Source organism: Dromiciops gliroides, chromosome 3 (assembly GCF_019393635.1).
Source record: "Dromiciops gliroides isolate mDroGli1 chromosome 3, mDroGli1.pri, whole genome shotgun sequence".
Lineage (NCBI taxonomy): Eukaryota > Metazoa > Chordata > Mammalia > Microbiotheria > Microbiotheriidae > Dromiciops > Dromiciops gliroides.
Window position 1 is genome coordinate 490,566,710 of NC_057863.1, and position 22,062 is coordinate 490,588,771.

Sequence of the window (22,062 nt, forward strand, 5' to 3'; positions counted from 1 at the left end):
GGGAGCCAGAGGCTCAAAGAGGTAGAGGTAAAGAGGAGAACATTATAGACATATGCCAAGGTCTGGGGGAAGAAATGCAATGTTGTGAATGAGAAATAGTAAACACGCCAGTGGAACCTGAATGTGTAGTACAAGGAGGGGAATAAGGAGGAATCAGCCTGCCAAAATGGGCTGAAGCCAGATTATGGAGTAGAGAAATTTGTATTTGTTCCTAGTGGCAGCGGAGAGCCACTAATGATTCTTAAGCAGAAGACTGATGGTTAGACCTGTCCTTGAGGAATATTAATTTGATAGCTGTGTGAAGGATGGATTAGAAGAGGAAGAGACAAGATAACTCTAAAGGACTTATGATGAAAAATGTTATCCACCCTGGAAAAAGAATTGATGTCTGAATACAGATTGAAGCATAATTTTTTTTACTTTATTTTTCTTGAGTTTTTCTTTTGTCTGTTTTCTTTCACAATCTGACTAATGTGGAAATGTTTTTCATGACTACACATGTATAATTTACATTGAATTGCTTACCTTCTTGAAAGAGGAGTGGGGAGGGAGGAAGGGAGAGAATTTGGAACACAAAGTTTTTAAAATGGATGTTAAAATTGTTTTTACATTTAATTGAGGGAAAAATGCTAACCCCCCCAAAAAAAACTCCCAAATAACAACAATCAACATAATGAAATGGTCCAAGCAGGAAGTAAGTAATGAGGCCCTGAACAAGAGTAGCCATGAAGTGAATACAGAGAAAGGAACAAATGTGAGAGATATGGAGGAAGGGGGATTAGATATGGGAGGCAAATAAGGGCAAGGAGTAAAGTGTGACTTCCAGATTGTAAACCTGGGGAACCAGAAGAATCCTGGTGGTTCTGAACTAGTGAGAGCTGAGGAGATACTCAAGGGAAAGACTGTAGAAAGAAGTGGGCCAAAGAGTTTTCTTTGATTAGGAGACCTAGAATGGATGGCAAATCAGCAAAGGAGACTAAGAAGGAGGACTCAAGCAAGAAAAGAACTAGGAGAGAGCAGGATTACAGAAGCTGTGGGAAAAAGAAGGTGTTTGTTTTTCCTTGGTACTTGGGTTAGGCACAGGCATTATTTGGAAGTATAGGTATAAGTGATAACTATCATTTCAGGCCCTGCCCCTACTTCTGGTTGAAAAGAGATTGGTCCCTACTTAGAAAGAAATTAGAGGGAGGGGTAGGTATAGAGAATGGGGATGTTTGAGAAGTCCAGCCAGCATTGGATGTTTGTTGAATGAGGACCAACATAGTTAAGTGTAAAGAGGCTCATCAATAGGTTAGTCAACAACTGATGGGGGTTTTTTTGGTCAGTTTTCTGACTAACTCATGATGACTATCTACCAAAGAGGTGGGAAATTGGTATTTGTGTGAGTAGAGGGAATTCTTTTTTTTTTTTTTTAAGTGAGGCAGTTGGGGTTAAGTGACTTGCCCAGGGTCACACAGCTAGTAAGTGTTAAGTGTCTGAGGCCGGCTTTGAACTCAGGTACTCCTGACTCCAGGGCTGGTGCTCTATCCACTGCGCCACCTAGCTGCCCCAGTAGAGAGAATTCTTACACCAAAAAAGTCAGGGATCTCTAAAGGACTAAAATTATAACTCCTTTCTTCCTACTATACTTTAAGATCCATGAGGCCAAGGACCAGGGCTTATCTAAACTTTCTATCTTTTAAACCTATATAAAATAGTTAATATGTTTATGGAATTGAATGGAACCTTTAGAAAAATGTTAGAAAACAAAATTAAGAGTGACATGAATGACATTTGTGAGCATTCTGTATTTATTCAAGGACTAAAATGAAGTGATTTACTCATTAGATATTAGAGCCCAGATAGTAGATAGTATATATCTAATTAGATAGAGCCCAGAGATCCATTTCACTGATTGTTGCATAAGATTTAAAAACATACACAATTAGTGTTTGGGATATTTCCTATTCCCATAAGGACACTTTAAAAAAAGATTAAAAAGGTCAAGAAACTTACCTGTTTTTTCCAACTATATTTAGATTTTGTGTTAAAGAATTCAAATGCTCCAGCACCATACTGTGACAAAGTCCTTAGGATATGACGATTTGCAGTGGACCTGGTCAAATTTTAAAGGTTTAGTTTCAAAGATTTATGAAAATAATTTCAAGAGTCTTTACAACGAAGTGTGTCAAAGCACAAAATGTCAACAGATGGTGCCATGCCCCAATGGGTGGTTTGGGGATTTGTAATTCAAAAGAAAAAAATAAAGCATATTAGGGAGAACATATGTAATTTAAATTCCTCAGACTAATGGATATGCTGATCTTTCTCAAGAAAGCTACTGGAAAATGATGATAACAGATGGTCTTTCAGATGATACTTCTTTCTAAGTAGGGACCAATCTCTTTTCAACCAGAAGTAGGGGCAGGGCCTGAAATGATATTTACCACTTATACCTATACTTCCAAATAATGCCTGTGCCTAACCCAAGTACCAAGGAAAAACAAACACCTTTTTCCCACAGCTTCTGTAATCCTGCTCTCTCCTAGTTCTTTTCTTGCCTGAGTCCTCCTTCTTAGTCTCCTTTGCTGATTTGCCATCCATTCTAGGTCTCCTAATCAAAGAAAACTCTTTGGCTCTTTCTGCAGTCTTTCCCTTGAGTATCTCCTCAGCTCTCACTAGTTCCTTCACCTTTTGGAAGTTATCTGTGTAACCTCTCTATTCTGTCCTAATTCCCTGTCCTGTGTAAACAACTGACTGTTGGCTGCTTACCACTTGATTTTCCATTGACATGATGATTTTTCTTGCACTTACCCAATGCCACATGTAAATATGCGGGTGTGTCTAACATTTCTTTTTACAATCTGCAATGTCAGGCTCTCATTCTGGATATGCCCATCAGATAGAAGAAGAATGTTGCGCATCCCTTGAGAAGGATAAAGTAAGTTTAAAAATCGAAGGATTTTCCAGAAGTCAGTATTTCCCATGGTAGGTGTAGCAGACTGGAAAAAATGAAAAGAAAGTGGTTTTTATTCACACTTTGTAAACTTGCTATTAAATATTTCTTCTTTGGAATATGTCCCCTTCTTTAGAGAACCCCCCCCCCCCCTTATTTTTTCATTAAACACTTTTAAAAAATGACATAGTTGTTATTGTGCCTGGGGAAGAACAGCTAGACTAATATAATTTCATTTCTGCACTGAGTTTATAAAAAGAGGATTCTCACATTTCCTTTTAGATAACTAGAAAATACAAGCATTCTCTTCAAGTGCCTAAATTAAGTGAGAATGTGTCCTTTTGTTACTGTTTGTTTTTACTAGGTCATTACACACCTAAATTTAAATGTCCACAAAAACAGTTAAACTTACATTTGCCACTAATTAAACTTTTTAATAAAGTATACCAGTGTATATTTACCTTTTCCCCCAACTTACAAACTATCCCATTAATACCCTCTACAGCTAGCACTTTTTAAAGACAAAATGAAAGAGCTACTATCAAATTGTATTTTTACTTGCTTTATCATTGCTCTTAATTAGTGGCTGCAATCTTATTTTAGAGTGAGAAAATAGGAAAAATGAGTTTCTTTTGAATAAAAGTCACAAGAGCTCTTTGTGGCTGCTAGTCTCAAATTGCACATCATACATCAAGCTCTTTATAGACCAATTGTTCAGGTCCATGGTTTAATTGGCTTACCTCCCCATCTGTGACTGACTCTCTGTAAAAATTATCTCCTGCCTTAAGTTGCCTGTCTACCAAAGATCACCAGTGTCTGCCTTCCTGCCTACCCATCTGTGAATATATCACCTTTTCCTCCTTCCTACCTCTTTATATAATGGTCACTGTTACATACTGGTTGCAATGCCTTTTCCAGATTGGAAAAATCAGCATCAAAAGTACAAAAGCTACATAAATAAATGGGATAGGAGCAGGCAATTGAACAAAAACAGGGATGAATACCCAGGGCCTCAGAGGCAGAAAAGTGCTAAATCCTGGGAATGTCACTGAAATTTCGTAGGCAAAGACTCAAGAGATTAAGAAAGTGTTTTAGGGGCAGCTAGGTGGTGCAGTGGATAAAGCACCGGCCCTGGATTCAGGAAGACCTGAGTTCAGGTTGGACCTCAGACACTTGACACTTACTTAGCTGTGTGACCCTGGGCAAGTCACTTAACCCCTGTTGCCCCGCAAAAACCAAAAAAAACCCAAAACCAAACAAACAAAAAAGAAAGTTTTTTACTCACCATAATAAACTCTGTCAGTTTAGGGTTGCTTGTGGAGTACTTAGGATATGGAAATAATTCTGTAAAACCTGTATAATGAAATTTGTTTGAAACTTCTATTAAATATTTATCCACAGTATCATCATAGGATTCTATTTCTGTCAATAGAAATGTCTTAGACACTTGTTTATATACATTTATTGAGTTGGGCCTCACTTTTAGGACATCGTATTTATAAAAATCTTAATTTGTAATTAAAACAGAGGAATGACCTATGAGGGCCAGTCCCAGGGGCATGCACATGGATGTTTGGTGAATCCATTTCTAGAAATTCACGATGATGTAGAACAAAAGTGTGTAGTTCTCCACTAAACACTGGTAAATGCTTCTTCTGTGACTGTTCCTGTGTACTTGCTGCAAGGTGAAGAAAGGCCTTTTGACAAGGGGCTGAATAGAAACTGAGAGTTCATACAAAAGGCCCTAATACAAAAACTCCTTTTTCCCTTCCCCCTGGCCATTAGATATGAGGATGCCTCTGATCTCTGGAGAGCCAGTGGTGAGGAGGGAGGTATCCTTTTCCCCTTTCCCCTTACCAGGTTAGCTGGTGAGTGTATGGCTTTGAAAGCAAGTCTGTATCTGGGATGGGGTTGCCTCCTGTTTATATTTTCTATTTGTTGGTACAGGACTTTCTGAGACTTTGAAAGGTCTAAGGATCAGAGGTCTAGTGACAGGTTACCATACTAAAGTTTGCTGACACTAGCTGAGAGCATCAACACCATCCTGAGAAACAACTCAGCCCAGTAGCGAATGTAAACATCCAGCTAGGATGCTCTCACCCTGAGCTGAGGGATCTACGTGGTCCAGTCTTAAAGTAGTTGCCTTGTTCCATCTAAATGTCATTGTCCAGCAGTAGTATCTACCAAGTCTTGTGGGGAGCCAGCACAGCCACCAAGTGACTTCACAACTCATCCCAGCAGAAGCCTGGCCCCTCCAGTGGAGATATTACATCTCAGTGTGAGTAAAGCCAGATGAGCTACTGGTGCCCTGGAGACCCCAGACCGTGTGAGGACCTAGCTCAGCTGAGCAGCAGAGTCCTTCATCCATCCCCAGTACTGAGCCTTCCTCACCACCAACACTGAGAGCACCCTCCAGAAAAAAGAAAGAATGCAGAGGCTCTGTAGCTTCATCCTTGTGAAGTGCCTTGGCCACCTATGTTCCCAACATGTGCACCTCACTGCTATTGTGTTTTAAATTCATACTCACTCTTCTCCTCTTCCTACCCCCCCCCCCGATATATTTGGGGCAGAGTCTGCTGCTGGTGTTGGGGGAAATGCTTGGTAATTACAGTCGTTATATCATACGACTAAAGAACTGACTTTGCAGGAGTAAAGATGAGTGTGCCAGTGGAAGCACCTCTGGGGCAGTATTAGAAGACTCTCTGCCCACAGGATTCCTCTTAGAACCCTCAAGCAGTAGCATCCAAGCCTGTGGGTTTCCAACCTGCCAGCACCAGTAAGAGCTGGGCAAGTGAGACTTGAGAGGCATTAAAAAAAAAAAGATAAATTAAGGGGTAGCAAAGAGATTCAATTAACAATTTTGCCAATACATTTCCACCACAAAATCACTCATGTAGAACTCAATTATAATGTAAAACAAGGTGTGTCTATATCTAACATGGCCCTTTATGTTTCTATAAAAATAGTAGGGCTGCACGTCCCCCTCTAGTTCTCCCAAGCATTCAGATTACTTGGCCAACACTAAGGCACAGGAGAAACTGTAAGTTTATGCCTTTCTCAGAATGATGTGGGCACATGGACTGATGGAGCACAGAGACCCATTTTCTCCTGTTCTATGTATCTTGCCTCCTCTTTAGAAGCAGTGCCTGATCCTCTTTCTCTTATGACTTTCACTGTCCCCACCTGGTGTAGAAGATCTGATTACATATCTTTTAATAGCATTATGTTCCTCAAATAGAACTACAACCTAACAGTATCCCAAGGGATCTTAACCCCTTTTATGCCATGCACCCTTCTGGCAGTCTGGAGAAACCTATGGGGCCTTTCTTTAAAGGCTTTCCATTTAAATAATGGAAAGAAACACTAAATTAAGGTTAGAGGTTAGGAAAAATAAAAATGTGATTTTTCTTCTTCCCATCTGAGTTCACAGACCCTCTGAATTATCCACAGATGCCAGGTTAAAAATTCCTGTTGCACAGACTCAGAATCCCAGAGTTGAAAGAGATCACAATCCAACCTGTACCTGGACAGAAGTTTTCAATATGACATACTCCATTATTGTTATCCTGCTTCCATTTAAGGTCTCTAGTAACAAGGAGCCCACTACCTCTTGAGGGAGCACACTACACTTTCTGACAATTCTAATACTTCTAATACTAATACAGTTGCAAATTTTCCCATCAAGGTAATTCACATCCTTCCTTTTCACTCTTACCTTTTCAGTTTAATTTTAGAAAGTCATAATGTCAGAGCATAAAATAACAGAAAACTTACTTGTGCCAAACTTGATAACATTTATTTTTTGGTTCTCGTGGATGAGAGACAGAGCATGTAAGGCAATTTGTTTTGCTTGCAGTAATTCTGAGCCCTCCATAGAGTTGGAGCAATCCAGGCAAATAATAACTTCACTAGTAGGGGTCTCTTCTGGCAATGCAGTACTGAAGTCTGGATGGAACACAAGCATGCAGGCCTAGAAGGAGGAGGGAGACAACAGCTGAAATGTAGCAAATGCATCTTATAACTTCAACTGGAAATGAAAAAAATCTTTATTGTGAAAGAAATTGTTTTACTAATATGTTTTTTAAATTAAAAAAAATTTTTTTGCAGGGCAATGAGGGTTAAGTAACTTGCCCAGGGTCACACAGCTAGTAAGTGTCAAGTGTCTGAGGTTGGATTTGAACTCAGGTCCTCCTGAATCCAGAGCCAGTGTTCTATCCACTGTACCACCCAGCTGCCCCCTAATATGTTAATAACCAATTATTAAATTAGTATCTAGACTTTTTGCCTTTATTTCCTCATTTAAAGCCCAGCTCCTCTAAAAAGTCAGTTTCTGAAGGACATGAGTGATCAATGCTATTGCCTTAACCCTCAAGGAACATGTTCTTCAATCTCGGGTATGACCCCCACCCAACCAGGAGACCTAACTTCTGTTTAGAGTGAAAATAGAATCCAGTGGGGGAGGGTTTACCCCAGGGAAATGGGGCCCTCTCAGAGATCATAAAAAAGGGAAAAGTACCAACATGTACAAAAAATATTTTTAGCAGCTCTTTTTGTGGTAACAAAGAATTGGAAATCAAGGGGATGCATACCAATTGGGGAATGGCTGAACAAGCTGTGGTATATGAATGTAATGGAATACTATTGTGCTATAAGAAATGATAAATAGGCAGATTTCAGAAAAATCTGGAAAGACTTTTGTGGACTGATGCTGAATGAAGTGAGCAGAACCAGAACATTGTACACAGTAACACCAACATTGTGTGATGATTAACTATGATAGACCTAGCTCTTCTCAGCAATACAATGATCCAAGACAATTCCAAAGGACTCATGATGGAAAATGTTTTCCACATCCAGGAAAAAAGAACTGTGGAATCTGAATGCAGATTGAACCAGACTGTTTCTACTTTTTTTGTTTGTTTTTTATTTTTTGAGGTTTTTTCCTTTTGTTCTGATTCTTTCTTCACAACATGACTAATGCAAAAATATGTTTAATGTGATTTAACATATATAACCTATATAAGATTGCTTTCTGTCTTGAGGAGGGGGCAAGAAAGGAAGGGAGGGAGAAAAATTTGGATCTCAAAATCTTATAAAAACAAATGCTGAAAACTATCTTTACATGTAACCGGAAAAAAAAATACTATTAAGATTGAAAAAAAAAGGTATTTAAGACATTCAGTGTCTCCATGGGTTTGTCTTTGGTTACCTAGAAAAAATACTAACCATCAAATTATCGATTGCCAGCTGGTCTAATTAATAAATTATTAATTCTCCAGAAATTCTGTCTCTCGCCTTTGTTACAATTATGACTTTCAGTTGGTCTTTCATTTAAAAGTGAAAATAATTTTTACTTTGCTACTTGAGGTATCAAGTCCATAAAATTTAATTTTAAAGTATTGACAGAATTCTAGTTTTAAGTTCCAAAATGAAGAAGGCAAAATTAAACTAAGCAACATAAAAAGAATTACACAATAAAAATAGTAGCGTGAAGTGACCAAAACCAGGAGAACAATTTATGCAATAACAACAATGTTGTAAAGAAAAAGGACTTTGAGGAAATGAAAAGTTCTGAGCTATGTGATGACCAGCCATGGTTCTAGAAGCCTGGTGAAGCAACATGAAAATAGAGGTGGTGAGCTCAAGTAACAAGAATAACACTCAATTTTGGGGAATTGGTTTTCCTTAACTATTGTGGTAAAATTATTAGGATTCAGCTGACTCATTTGGGAGGGGCCACACCTGGCCCGCCCTGAAGTTACATATGCTACTATGGTCAGAAGGAGAAGCCTCTCTCCATAGGCAGTTTGTTGTTGTTGTTTTTGTTTTTGCAGGGCAATGAGGATTAAGTGAATTGCCCAGGGTCACACAGCTAGTTAAATGTCAAATGTCTGAGGCTGTATTTGAACTCAGGTCCTCCTGAATCCAAGGCCAGTGCTTTATCCACTGCGCCACCTTGCTTCCCCTCCATAGGCAGTTTTTGAAGGACCTCCCCTTTTGGGGGAGGAAAATTGGATGCTCACTGAGGGGGAGATTGAGTCTCTTCCGGAGCTTGAGCTCTTCTTCCTTCTTCTTCCCTGGCAGTGGTGGGAGCAGGAGCAGCAACAGCCAAGTCACTCAAGCCTGGTGGTTGTAAGTTGTGCCTTCCATTGAAGCTAAAAGCTCCAGGTGGTAAGATGCTCTGTTCCTTTGAATAGGCTTAGGTTAGAGCTAGGAGGTTTGGGGTTTGTTTGTTTTTTTTTGCAATGGGCAATGGGGGTTAAGTGACTTGCCCAGGGTCACACAGTGAGTAAGTGTCAAGTGTCTGAAGCCGGATTTGAACTCAGGTCCTCCTGAATCCAGGGCCAGTGCTTTAGCCACTTTGTCACCTAGCTGCCCCTAGAGCTAGGAGGATTAACTGTATTTCCTTTTCTCTATTTCCTTGTCTTTGATTTTATTAATTTCACCTTTGCTGTTTACTTTATTCTCCCCAATAAAACATCTGTGGAACAGAGGCTGTAAGGCTCCTTTCTTATTGGCCTGGGAGAAATATCTAAAAAGGCAGTTTCTGAAGGGAGGGAGCTTTAAACCTAGAGGTCCCTCATTATCTCCAGGACCCCAATATTTAGGCAAGCCACCCAATTAACTCTTCATATATTAAATTTGGCCCCCACACTATGCATATCTTGTGGAGTTTTTCTCCACCAGTGGAGGAGAGGTGAGATGCAGAAAATAAGATTTTTAAGCAAAAACAAAAACAAAAATAAAGAAAAGAGAATTGAGGACATGAATTGTTTTTTATTTTTGTTTTTATTTTTCCTTTGTCTCCGTATCACTTTCCACAGTCCTTGGCACATAGTAAATGTTTAATAAATGCTTGTTGATGAATTGAAGAATAAAATGGAATATTACTGTACTGCAAGAAATGATGAGAAAGAATTCAGAGAAAACATGAACTGGTATAGCAAGAAGCAAGCAGGACCAAGAAAACAATAGACATAATGATCACAATAACATAAATAAAAAGAACAATAAAAAGAAGTCAAGTGCTATATAACTGAAACACCTTGTCTTGGTCTACTAGAGTAGATATAGAAACATGATTCCCTATTTTTCTTGGAGAAATATGAGGTTGTGGACAGGGAATGCAGCATTTGGGGCAACATGTGGCTGCTGGGTCCAGTGGTTTTGCTGAACTGCTTTTTTGTTTGTTACAAGAGAAGGCTCACTGGGTAGGAATGTCCAGAAATGACTACGATATGAAAACAAAAGTTACCAATAAAACTTTAAAAAAAAGTGAGGGTGTTGGGCTAGATGGTCTGTAACTTCCCTTCTTGTTCTCAAACCTAGTAATTTATGTAAGCATTACAGCAGGAATTTCTTGGTACCTTGAAGAATCAACTGTTTAAAATGCTAATTGACAAAAAAAGGAACACAAAAAACCCCCCTAAAACCCTCTGCAATTTCTTCTTCAATATCAAGCAAGTCCCTCACAATCTTACTGAATTTTAGGAGTTTAGAAGCCATTCGATCAGATTTATATTTGATCAGATTTATAACTGGGAAGGATCTTACTGATCACCTAATCTTTTACAGCTGAGGAAAAATGAGACTTAAAAGTTAATCCAAATCCCTTATGTTACAAATAATGAAATATAATTAAATTCAACCGAACACCTATTTATTAAAGGTCTACTATGTGCAAAACTGTGATAAGTAGCAGAGCTACAAACACAAAAACAAAACAGCTCCTGCTTTCAAGGAGCTGACAATCCATTGACATCCTGGGAGCAAAATGATACCTAGGGATACATATCTAATAGCAGAGACAGGATCTGAATCCAAGATTAGAGTGTATTCTGTCACAGTAATTAAATGAATATACAAAGATAGATTTAGAATGGGAAGGCACTTTGGAAGTCATCCAGTCTAATGTCTGCATTTTATAGATGAGGTCACTAAGACCCAAAATTTAAGTGACTTGTGCCCAGTCATCCACAGAATAAATGGGAGAGCTGAGAAATGATTCCAGGTCCTTTGACTTCAAACCCATTATCCTCCATACCTGATTTTTTCTTCTTTCTTCAAAGAAGTTCAGTACTGAGGTCAAGTTAGGTATAACTAACATACAATTATGCTATGTATAATTATTCTACATGTGGTGAGAAATCACAAATATCCTATTGGTTTTTTTAGAGGCCTGCTAAGTCAGAAAAATGCCATAGATATGGCGTATTTGATTTTCTAAAAATCATTTGACAAAAAATTAAATAAAAATGTCTTAAGTTAAAAAAGATTTTAAAAAATAAAATCACTTGATAAAAATCTCCTGTTATCTTTGTGTATTAGATGGTGAAATAAGGGCTAGGTTATAATACAGTTAGATGAATTTACAGAGTTAAACAGTTGCACCCAAAGAATGTTGATTCATAAATCATTTTCAGCTTAGATAAAGGCCTCTAGGGGAAGGCCACAAAGCTCAGTGCTTGGCTCAGATTTCTTTCAATTACTTGTCAATCACAACCAGCCTATGTCTATCAATTTTGTAGATGATACAAAACCTTAAAGATATAGCCAATATAATAGGTGACAGAAAAAATTCAAAATTATCTCAACAGGTTAGAAAATTGAGAAGTAGGAACTTCCCACAAATAGGAATCTTGGGATAAGATTACTGAGGGCCAACAACCTGATGTTCTATACTATCTGCTTCTGCTAGTTTTAGGGTTTGCAGGCAGAGAAATTTAGTTATACTCCATGACAGGAGTCAACCTCAAGGATCACAAGGAGAAGAGGCAAGATATTGTCAACAATTCCAAAACAATAGAACCATGGCAGATATCAACAAACATCCAGGAGGTTCTGGGTTTGGGGAGAGAAAAGGGGAGGGGGGAGGGAGGAAAGAAGGGAGAGAGGAATGGAGAGACAGATAGAGGCACAGAGACATACAGACAGAGAGACAATGAGACAGAAAGAACCAAACCATTTAATTATTTAATTAAAAAAGAAGCAGAAACAAAAAGAAAGAGTTGTCTTCTTTGAAAGGAATGGATTATTTGTTATATAGGATAACTCTCTGGGAGTGGGAAGAAGAGGAACACTAGGAGAAATACTGGTGATATAAAAAACAAAAGATAGCAATAAAAATTATTTTAAAAAAAGTCATAGTGATAAAATAATTTTAAAATAAAAATAATTTTTAAAAAGGGACAGATTGGGTAAAAGGTATGCTAAAATAATACTGTATATCAAGAAAACATACCTACGTGGAAACCATCAACTTTTTAAAAAAAATCTATTTATTTACTTATTTATTCAATCATCCATCCATCCATTTTATTTATTTATTTGTTCATTGATTGATGGATTTGTTCATTCATTCGTTTATTCATTTATTTATTTATTTATTTATTTGTGGGGCAATGAGGAATAAGTAACTTGCCCAGGGTCACACAGCTAGTAAGTGCCAAGTGTCTGAGGCCGGATTTGAACTGAGGTCCTCCTGAATCCGGGGCTGGTGCTCTATCCACTGCACCACCTAGCTTCCCCCAAAACCATTAACTTTAAATGGATATACGGTAGACAGTATTTGGGTGAGGGTCAATGGAAAGAGAAACAAGAAGTATTGTAGGGGAAACGGGGGACAATAAAAATTGCCTAGCCAGGAAAAGGAAAAGGATTATGAATTTGATAGATTTTGAAAAATTAGAGAATGGGACTAAATCTTGGCAAATTTCCTTATTTTTTGTTTTTTGCGAGGCAATTGGGGTTAAGTGACTTGCCCAGGGTCACACAGCTAGTAAGTGTTAAGTGTCTGAGGTCAGATTTAAACTCAGGTCCTACTGACTCCAGGGCTGGTGCTCTATCCATTGTGCCACCTAGCTGCCCCAAATTCAAAAAGGGGAAGAATTAATTTTTAAACTATAGACCAATAAGTCTGATAGTGATTTCTGACAAATTTCTAGAATGAATTAATAGTATGATTGACAAGCTCCCAGTTAAGAAAAAGGTGATTGAGGGGCAGCTAGGTGGTGCAGTGGTTAAAGCACCAGCCCTGGATTCAGGAGGACCTGAGTTCAAATCCGGCCTCAGACACTTAACACTTACTAGCTGTGTGACCCTGGGCAAGTCACTTAACCCCCACTGCCTGCAAAAAACTAAAAAATAAACAAAAGAAAAAGGTGATCATTATAAATTAATAAGAATTCAACAAGAACAAGGTGGCTCACTCTAACCTCATTTCTGTACTTAATAGGATTAATTCACATGTGGTAGAACGAGAGAATGTAAAAGACATAGTATAATTGGATTTCCATAAAGTATCTGACAAAATTTTCCATGATATGCTTGTTGACAGGATAGAGAAATGATGCATGGTAAAAGAATAGGATCACATAATTGTAGCACTAGGAGGGGCTTCAGAGGACATCTAGTCTAACCCCTACTCAAAGCATGTAACCCCTATATAATAGTTTTGACAAGTGATCATCCATCCTTTTCTGGAAAACATTGAGTGATAGAGAACTCTATCTCTTAGTTTTTGGACAGCTCTAATTGAGTGGTGGTGTAGTGGATAGAGCATGGGGCCTGAAGTCAAGATAACTTGAGTTCAAATCCAGTCTCAGATACTTACTAGCTGTGTGACCTTGGGCAAGTCACTTAACCCTGTTTGCCTCAGTTTCCTCATCTGTCAAATGAACTGGAGAAGGAAATTGCAAACTACTCCAGTATCTTTGCCAAGAAAACCCCAAATGGAGTCATAAAGAATCAGACATGACTAAAGTGACTGAACAACAAAAACTACTACTGTGGGCTAAGTACTACAAAACTAATTGCTCTTTTACATTCTTCCAATTCTTTAAATATATTTTTTTAAGACAGAGGTCATGTGCTAGCAAAAGTTCTCTTTTCTCTAGGCCAAACATCCTCAGTCCTTTGATGAATCATTGGATGGAATAATTTCAAGTCCCGTTACCATCTTGCTTCCTTTGATCAAGTTTGTCCATGTTTGCTTTAAAATCTAGTATCAGAATTGGCCATAATGTTCTTGATGTAGTCTGACCAGGGTAGAATCCAGTTGCATCATCATTTCCCTTGCTGTCAGCAGAGTTCTTCTATGAATGCAGCAGACCACATTAGCTTTTCCGGCAGCTCCCTTACATGAATGATTGATTCTTAGCTTGTAGCCCACAAAAATCCTTAGGTCTTTTTCACATGAAATGCTATATAGTCATGTCTTTTCATCCTTTGTACAGTTGAGCTTTTTAAATCTAAGTATAGACCTTCACATTGATCTCTGTTCAATTTCATCTTTCAAGCTTTAGTTCTGCTCACCACCATTGTAATTTGTTGAGATTTTTTAGCCCCTGTATTATTTATCTCTCACAGTTTCATTTCATATTGAAAAACATGCAGTCTGTGCCTTCATCCTTTTGCTTAAGTTATTCACAAAGTTTTTAACTAAATTAGACTGTGTTACTACATTAGAGATTTTCTTTCAGGTAGACATTGATATATTAGCTAATATTCTTTAATTTATTATACAAAACCAAACCATAATTACCCCAAATATTGTTTAGCAAGCACAAGATTGTCAATTCTTGTATTTGATGGATCTGTAATAATGTCAAGTGACAACAGATTCAAATGAAACTGTAATGAATTTGGTCATTTTTCCTTCCAAATGTTTTTTAAATAGTTGCACTGGTTGATAACTAATTTTTTCCAATAAAAAAGGATTTACCTCACTTTCCTTGTTTGGGTGCTTTTCAACCCACATTCTTGGGAGGTAAGCCTCTCCTATATGGATCTGAAGAGAGAAGCCTTTGCTGTCTAAGGAACTGTTATCCAAAGTACTGATTACAGCTTTGCAGTCTGTTCTCTATACAACAAAAGAAAAAACAATATTTGATTTTGTTGAATATTGTCCATTTTTCCCAGTCATTACAGCATAACATTATTTTCAAAGCAGGGTTTAAAGGAGAGCTAAAAATAAATTCTGAAGTTATGGGTTTCTGATCAGTTGAAAGATATTAATTCTTAGGGCAAGACTTTCATTTCAGTCACATTCAGGTATATCATGAAATTAAAAATTTGTATTTATCTACATAGCCAAAATAAAGTAGAAAATAACACTTTTAATTAAGTCATTAGGTACGTAGACTGTCCTCCAATATGCCTTTCTTTAAATTATCTAGTGTGGTCCAGAATATACCTGAAAGTCACATTTTAAAAAACTTATCTTACAATTTAAAAATCTTACAAATGAGTCTCACTGATGGTAACCTTTATAATAGACATTTTTACAAATATGAAATGATTTAAAAATATAGATAATAAAGTTTTAAAAAAGACTTACATACCTTTAGTTTGAGTTTATGTGTATCACTGGTAATTAATTCAATTATATGTGGCATCTCAATTGATATATTTAAAGAGAATCTATCAAATATGAAGAAAAAAGGAATTCAATTTAATATACAGAAAGATATTACTTTCCTTCACATACTCTAGTTTTCAGCAAAAATATACTACAAGTTGTCCTTCAGATTTTATATGCTAGCTACTAGTGTTTCCCAAATTACCTTGTATTTATTTTGAATATACTGATATGTGCTGTTGTCTCCTCTACTGAATGTAAGCTCCTTGAGGGAGGGACTATTTCATTTTTGTCTTTGTGTTCATGGATTGATCACACCCTTTAGAATTCACACAGGCTATCTCCCATGCCTAGAATACATAACCTTTTCATTACTCCTTTGTAAGCCTTATCAGCTAAGTTACCATCTCCTTTGCAGGATATTATTTGATTCCCTCCATCCAAAGGTATTCTCTCCCCTTAAAATTTTGCTAGAACACTTTGGAGTTCTTCTTTGCTCCTATGAAACTTGGCCTTGTATCAAATACTTATATGTATATACTGCTTTTCAAATGGAACCTTAAAATATTAAACTAATGTCCATTAAATTCAGTCACTGAAATATTAAGGCTCTATATTTTATATGTTAAGGCTTTAAGCAACTTACCGTTGCTGCATTCCTAATTCCTTAATACAAACTTTATCCACTGTATCCTGTCAAAATAAGAACATTATCATGAATTTTCAGAGTGAGTTTAATAGAACAATTGGCATATAAAGAAAATGCTAGGCCACTGAATATACTCACATCAAGTAAACTCCTGGTAACATAAATAATGCTATCAGTTTGTGACTTTGCACATCTGCAAACATTTCCATGGTTTGCAAATGTTGTCCTTTGTGAAATAGGAGTCACTGTCAATTCAACTAATTATTGAGCAATATACTCAGAAAAGTTAATGAAATAACAACTAACAGCAAACATTTATGTAGTACTTACTATATGCTAAGCACTTGACAATTCTCTCTCTCTCTCTCTCTCTGCAGGGCAGTGAAGTTTAAGTGTCTTGCCCAGGGTCACACAGCTAGTAAGTGTCAAAATCTGAGTCTGGATTTGAACTCATGTCCTCCTGAATCCAGGGCTGGTGCTTTATCCACTGCTGCCACCTAGCTACACTGACAATTATTATCTCTTTTGATCCTCTTAACAATTCTGGGAGGTAGGTAATATTATTAACCCCATTTTACAGATAAAGAAATTGAGGTGAACAGGTAAAGTGACTTGCCCAGGGTCATATATCTACTAAGTATCTTCAGGGGGGATATGAAATCAGGTCTTCCTGACTCTAAGCCTGATGCTCTCTCTGCCATACCATTCTAGCTGCCTCTAATTGCTACTGATATTCAAAAGAGGGCAACTGAAAATAATTTTTTTCTCATTTTTCTCACTGTCATATATGCTAAATTCTGTTATCTTCAGGAAACGTTACCTATTTATACCAAGGACATTAGATTCCTTTTGATAATTAATTTTAAAACTATAACTCCAAAGAAAATATCACTTAAAATGTAATGTTAAATAAACAAACCTGCAAGTTTTCAGTTAAAGCTTTGTCCTGCTGCCATGGTGCTACAGTAGCGGGCATGAAGAAGTTGGCACATCCATGATGAAAACTGAGCTCAGTGATATAGGTAATTTTGATAAGAACTTTGGCCTGTGGTGGTAAGTTTCCAATGCTCACAGTAAAGACATCCTGAAATGGAAACATTATTCACTTTACCAATCTAAGACCTATTTAGTTCAAGGTCACCATTTAATGTTCTATGTTAATAAACAATTCAAATAAAGACATTATACCTAGCTTCTGAAAAACTTTTCCTAGGAAAATGGTAATAGTGTTTAAACTTATTTTGAAGATTCACAATTTTGCTAAGGTTGGCACTCCTTTCATCAATTCAGACTTTGATCTTTCTATGCCTTAGTAGGTGAATTGCTGTAGTCAAAAACAAGTTATCACCTGATAATGTAATGTTAAGCCTTTCTTAATTTCTTACATAACACACAGAGTATCCATTGCTAGGCCCCTACATGAAATCTTTCCAGCTTGGTGCAATCTGCCAAAATACTACCTATATTAATCCTTATAATTTTTAAATCTAGATTAAGACCTTTCCCTGACTCTTGGTGAACCCACTTACTGTATTTTCTTTTCTTTTTTAATGGAGAAAAGGAAATATTAATCCAAACAAGATAGCTTGGTGAACATCTAAGAAATGTCTTCCTCCCTCCCCCATACTTGTTAATTCTTCAGAGGTCCTACACCAACTTCAAATAGATAACAGACCTAGCACTACACCCTACTTCTTGGCTCAAAGGACTGCCTTCTGGGAGAGATTGATAGTCTCATTTTTAAAAATAAATTTCCCTGGAAAACCTCAGGCTTTCAGGTTAAAATTTACTCCCACAGAATAATAAGTCTAGTACCAAAGATAGTTCAAGAAGGCTATTAAAATAGTGTTGCTTCATCATATGTAAACTTATTTTTTCTTTATGTTAAGGCATTTGAAAGTTAAAGAAAGGTTTTTGATATCATCTGGTTCCTCTTCTAGTTAGTTCAATCGAAAGACTGTAAAAAATGATGGGCTTGGACATTATAATCTCAAAGCTCCCTTTGAACTTTGCAATTCTATAATTCTAAAGAAGTCAATAGAACATCATATTTAGAGAAGGGTTTACAATCCTTCTAGGAACCTAATTTTATTTATTTATCTATTTACTTATCCATTCATTCATTTTTTTTAAGTTCCTGAATCTCTGAAGCAAAGACTGATTGACCATTCATGGTTTATGTTCAAGTTAGACTCAATGGTATCAGAGATTCCTTCTAACTTTTGAGATTCTTTTATTTATTTATTTATCTATCTATCCATTTGTTTATTTATTTATTGTTTTGCAGGGCAGTGAGGGTTAAGTGACTTGCCCAGGGTCACAAAGCTACTAAGTGCCAAGTGTCTGAGGCCGGATTTGAACTCAGGTCCTCCTGAATCCAGGGCCAGTGCTCTATCCACTGCATCTCCTAGCTTGCCCTTGAGATTCTTTTATTCTCTTTAAGGCTATTCAGGATGAGGAACAATGAAAGACAATTAATTACTTGTTACCATAATTCATTTTCTAGTGGTAGGTTTCTGAACAATTTGATCTATCTCCTATGAAGAAATTTATTTAAAATCATTCTCATATTCTTTAGTAGCCCACAATTCCTTTTCTTCATCAAGGAAGCAAAAAAGTCGGCTCATGTCGAAATCATTCTCAACAAGGTTTCCAGGATGGCAACTGCCAAGTTAGCTCATTCTCTAATGGACAAAGTTATAAATTTATAGTCATAATAAAGACTCATTATCATTCCACTGGCTTTCGACAAGCCGGACATGAAGAGGAAAACTGTACTGCATTTAATCAATTCAAAGTACTCTGTTTTACTCTTATGAAGGTATTTTCTGCAGAGGTTAAAAAGTATTCTCTGATCCACTTTGCACATCTTTCTAAGGACAAATAGGAGGTTCTCTTGGGAAGTCTTCAGATATATCAAAATAAAATTCATCAATAGGACCTAGATCTTAATTATGATACTCTGCTACAGAGAATCTTGCCTAATATTCTTCACATCCAAAGTTTCCAATCCACCAATTGGACAATTTTGTTCTGTGAAGCCTGATGCAACCTGCTACCCAATAACACTAATCTCCCTGTCTGAGTAAAATCCACTTGTATTGGAGTTGAGGACTCTGCTCCTCAAGTCAAAATTCATTGAATTTCATTTTTTGGTAGCCACATAATATAATTATTTTGTGCTTCCAGTTACCTTGTCTTTTGAATTCTCCTATTTAAAAAGTATGGACTATTAGGCCCAGAAATTTCATCCTCTACAAAGAATTGGACTATTTGCCCTGTTGAGCTAGGTCCTGTATACACTGTTAGGTTTAGTAGACTCATATAATCTCAATTTCCAAAGGGAAGGTTGGTTTGCAAATTTTGCCTCTATAAGTGTTTTTTTGTTTGTTTGTTGTTTTTTTTTTGCGCGGGGCAATTGGGGTTAAGTGACTTGCCCAGGGTCACACAGCTGGTAAGTGTCAAGTGTCTGTGGTCAGATTTGAACTCAGGTCCTCCTGAATCCAGGGCCAGTGCTTTATCCACTGTGCCACCTAGCTGCCCCCACTATAAGTGTTTTGATCTCATCTCAGAATGATTAAATCCCCAGAATGTGGCAGGTTGGGAAAGCAAATAAAAACATCCTGATCTTCTAACAATTCTGTCTGGCTTTATCATCATCTGTTTACTAGATACTTTTGGTCCAGACAAGTGACTTCACTGGACAATTTAGAGAATTCCATAGTGGACAAACTTCCTTAATAGACACAAATAGGAAACTCATCTGTCAACTATTGTGTTCATGGCTTGCCTGAGGGCACTGAGAGGTGAAGTCCCTTTTCCATAGGCTCATAGAAATAGTGTATTTCAGAAGCAGTTCTTTGAATCTAGATCTTCCTGATTCCAAGGCCTATTTCCATTATTCGTCACCTTTCAGAAACTTAACTATTAGAAAATTACTTCCTTCTTACTCAAATTTTTTGTTTGTTTTTTTAATCTATCCCTCTTACCACAAAGTGACATGGGCAGACATAAGGGTGGAGTAGTAGTTATTCTGATTTCAATCAACATTACAGTCTTACTGATTAAGTTACATGGTCAGGGGCAGCTAGGTGGCGCAGTGGATAAAGCACAGACCCTGGATTCAGGAGGACCTGAGTTCAAATCTGACCTCAGACTCTTGACACTTACTAGTTGTGTGGCCCTGGGCAAGTCACTTACCCCTCAATGCCCCCCCCCCAAAAGTTACATCGTCCATATAACAAATATGTATTTCTCTTATTTTTAGTTTAGCTTTCCAATAACACAAATTTGATACTATCTCATGATTCCCTTCACATCTTTTTGGAAATTGATGGGGTTTAAATCCAAAATAATATCAAATCATGTAACATAAGAAGGAATTCACTGTTGCCAGGGCCTACATTTGGTAACTAGCAAAGAGTCGCAGATGACATATCAAAGAGCACCAGACATGCTGAATTCTTAGGCAAGGTTTCTCCCTGATAATAGAAAATTGAATTTTTTGTTCTAGAAATTTTAAATTTCTACTTTATAGTAGGTATTATACAATTTAAAGGATTTAAAACTTTTTTCCATTTCTGACTAACATGGCAAACTAATAAATTAATAGCATGTCATACAGGACTATCCTGATCCATCAAGTAAGCTCCATGGCCTTGACTGATGGCTTCTCTGTATTCCTGATGGGCTTCTTCCTTTTCCTTGACCTGGAAAAGAGCATTTTAAAATGTTATAACACCATATATGGTGACTTCATTATTTCATGCAGTAGAGCTAATTATTCAAACTCAAATCCTAGAAATGTTCATTTCAGAAATGAGTCTGAAATGAATGTAAATTTGAAAAGTAGCCAATAGGTGTAAAATCCCCATCACCCCAGATAAATAAAAAGGGTGCGTCTGCAGAGAAAGCTGAACAAGTGGGTGTAATTCATTATTCTTTACCTCTCCTATTATATGCTTGCCATTGATGAAAGCTTCAAATCCACACACAGCTGCTTTGTCATCCAAAGGAAAGACATATTTTGTTTCAATAGGCAGATGACTCTTATTGGTATATGTTTGAAAAACAATGATCTGGAAATAGAACAAAATCCACTTTGTTAATGAAATGCTTTGGAAAAATATTTTTTGTGTGATGGAAAAGTGGCCAACAACTCTGCATATTTTGGGTTTAAACTATGCAGATGTTCTGATATGTACCTTTGTTTTCTCATGGGTCCTACAGACTGAGGGTTGAGACATCTACAATGCAGAGCCTGAATCGCATGTAACTAAAGTACAGTTTGCTCTGACTTTAAGCAGGGGCAGGCTTATTCCCGGTAGAGCTTATATAATGTTTTTTAAAAGCATGGTATAGTGGGGAAAAGTATTGTATGTAAATGAGAAGATCCTTAAAAATGGGTTGGACTCTGACTACATGTAAAACTAACAAAGATCAAGAGAACAGATTATGAATCATACCTTCTTCAAGACAGAAGTGGCAGACTACTAGGACAAAATATTGTATACATTGTCCAATACAACTGTATTGTACAGTTACTCAATCAAATGTGTCTGCCTAATGTTTTGTTTCATTTTTTAGTCTGGATCTCCCTATCTTGTCTAGGTTGTAAGTGCAGTGGCCTCTGATCATCTTGATCCCACTGCTGACCAACAGGGAAGCTTCACCAGACTCTGTCTTGAGCCAGTTTCAATCTCTTGTGGCAGATTGATGCTCTACCTACCACCACTATATTTGTGTTGGACTTAGCTGCAATAGAGCGAAAGCCAATCATGTCTGTCACTAGGAACTTCTGAACTCAAGTGATTTCACTGGCCTCAGGCTCCACAGTAGCAGTAGCAGTGGGTGTGTGTGCCACATTCTTAGCTTAACTGATTTTCTTGAGGGGGGGGGTGTTGAATATGGAGGGAATGGGAATTTAGAAATGACAGTGAAGACTAATGGCATTAACAAACCTTTTTTTTTTTTTTTAAAGAAAAAGGATTGTAAAGGAAAGCCAAGATTCTAGGCCTAGCTCTACCACTTGCTAGAACTGGTGTGAACTAGTCAAGTCAATTCACATCTCTGAGGATCAGTTTGCTCTTCCATAAAATAACAGGGTTAGACTTGATGAGC

The 22,062-nt window shown here is 37.2% G+C and overlaps 1 protein-coding gene across 1 annotated transcript in view; it reads right to left on the minus strand.

Moving 5' to 3' along the window:
- Positions 1 to 22,062, minus strand: part of PARP4 (poly(ADP-ribose) polymerase family member 4) — a 98,809-nt gene that overhangs the window by 31,166 nt on the left and 45,581 nt on the right. The window contains exons 16-25 of the mRNA XM_043995236.1: positions 20,889 to 21,020; positions 20,565 to 20,651; positions 16,862 to 17,026; positions 15,940 to 15,986; positions 15,277 to 15,355; positions 14,658 to 14,795; positions 6,710 to 6,905; positions 4,221 to 4,288; positions 2,794 to 2,981; positions 1,996 to 2,095 (exon numbers count right to left, since the gene is read on the minus strand). Coding sequence (XP_043851171.1) covers positions 1,996 to 2,095; positions 2,794 to 2,981; positions 4,221 to 4,288; positions 6,710 to 6,905; positions 14,658 to 14,795; positions 15,277 to 15,355; positions 15,940 to 15,986; positions 16,862 to 17,026; positions 20,565 to 20,651; positions 20,889 to 21,020 — 1,200 coding nt within the window. The remainder of the gene's footprint in view (positions 1 to 1,995; positions 2,096 to 2,793; positions 2,982 to 4,220; positions 4,289 to 6,709; positions 6,906 to 14,657; positions 14,796 to 15,276; positions 15,356 to 15,939; positions 15,987 to 16,861; positions 17,027 to 20,564; positions 20,652 to 20,888; positions 21,021 to 22,062) is intronic.